The 1,185-nt window shown below is 54.8% G+C and overlaps 1 protein-coding gene across 1 annotated transcript; it reads right to left on the reverse strand.

Moving 5' to 3' along the window:
• Positions 1-240: 240 nt before the first annotated feature.
• On the reverse strand, positions 241-718 carry FOXG_22827 (uncharacterized protein; the record flags this gene model as incomplete). The annotated part of the gene is made up of 2 exons (XM_018403245.1): positions 241-600; positions 701-718. The coding sequence occupies 2 exons, from the start codon at positions 716-718 to the stop codon at positions 241-243; spliced, it is 378 nt and encodes a 125-aa protein (XP_018258515.1).
• Positions 719-1,185: the final 467 nt, after the last annotated feature.

A 1,185-nucleotide genomic window follows, 5' to 3' on the forward strand; every position in this document is an offset into this window, starting at 1 on the left:
CGCGGGGGAAAAACCCAAGGTGGCCAGAACGCTGCTCTGTAGACGAGGCAATTGCCCCCTTCCACGGTCTCCAGGTAAGCTCTGTACCATTTTGACCCAGCGGTTTGTGTCTAGTAGTCTCATCCAGTGAGACATATCGTCGAGGCCCGGTTGTGTTCCGGGCAGCAGCCGAGGCTGCAGAAAGAAAGAGGTTCTCTGGGCAGTATGCGTACTGCAGAGGTCGGTCATGCAGCGTTTGAGCTACGAAAAGGGCAGCGAGCCATTTGAGGCCCGTGCGTCGAAGTTGGGGGCAACTGAGGGCCCAGAAAGTCGCGCAGCTGACGGCTGCTGGTCTTGTTTGGCAGCCGAAGCCGCAAAGGTCGGTCGAGGCAGCGTTGGGCTGCAGGTGAGGATGTGGGTGAGGATGCGATGACCCTCAAGTGTCGAGCGGTAGAATGCCGCAAGTGTCGTCTGGGCAGCCGAGGCTGCAGATGTCGGTTGTGCGGGAAATCGAAGGGGCGCAGAGCCCGGAATGTCGAAGGCTCGCGAAGCCGTAATGTCGAGGTAGGAAGAAGCCGCAGATATCACAAAGGAAATGGTGCCCGAAGGCGATGTCAAGAGCTCGCGGAGCTCAGTGTCGTTGGAGACACATGTCACGAAGAAAGGTCAACTCTCTGAAATCCCTTTCTTCCAGCAGCTGTTAGGGTCCCGCTAAGCCCACAGCTGTCTTTGCTGCCATTTTGGCCTGCAAAAACTTTCTGCCCTAGCAGCGCGCTAACAGCGGGTGCCAAGGAAAAATTTTTACAGGAGAGAGTTGGTATGCTTTAAGTGTTATGTTATGTTATGTTATGTATATTTTTCGTCCGGGGGGGCCATCAGCCCCGAAAAGTCTCCTAAGGGAGCACAGGACGTGCTGAGCTAAACTATCTACAATCGCTGCCATACTGATCCTCGCTCAGGTCATCTGCAAGGCCTCTTGCGTCGAAGCCGTATACATGCTCGAGCTTTTTCTGACCCGATCCCCCCAAGAGGCACCTCTCTACTCGTAGCCAGCTCTACAGTAGTTGTCGTTGAAGCACGTCCCATGGCGATCAATACAGTTGATCTCAGCAGAGCTTCCCACGACGCTTCTATCCTTCTAGTTCATCCAGCATATCATCGGCACAAAGGCGCATTTACTTTCAAGAGGTCATCCCGTCAGCGGGA

This window comes from Fusarium oxysporum, chromosome 14 (genome assembly GCF_000149955.1).
Source record: "Fusarium oxysporum f. sp. lycopersici 4287 chromosome 14, whole genome shotgun sequence".
NCBI lineage: Eukaryota > Fungi > Ascomycota > Sordariomycetes > Hypocreales > Nectriaceae > Fusarium > Fusarium oxysporum.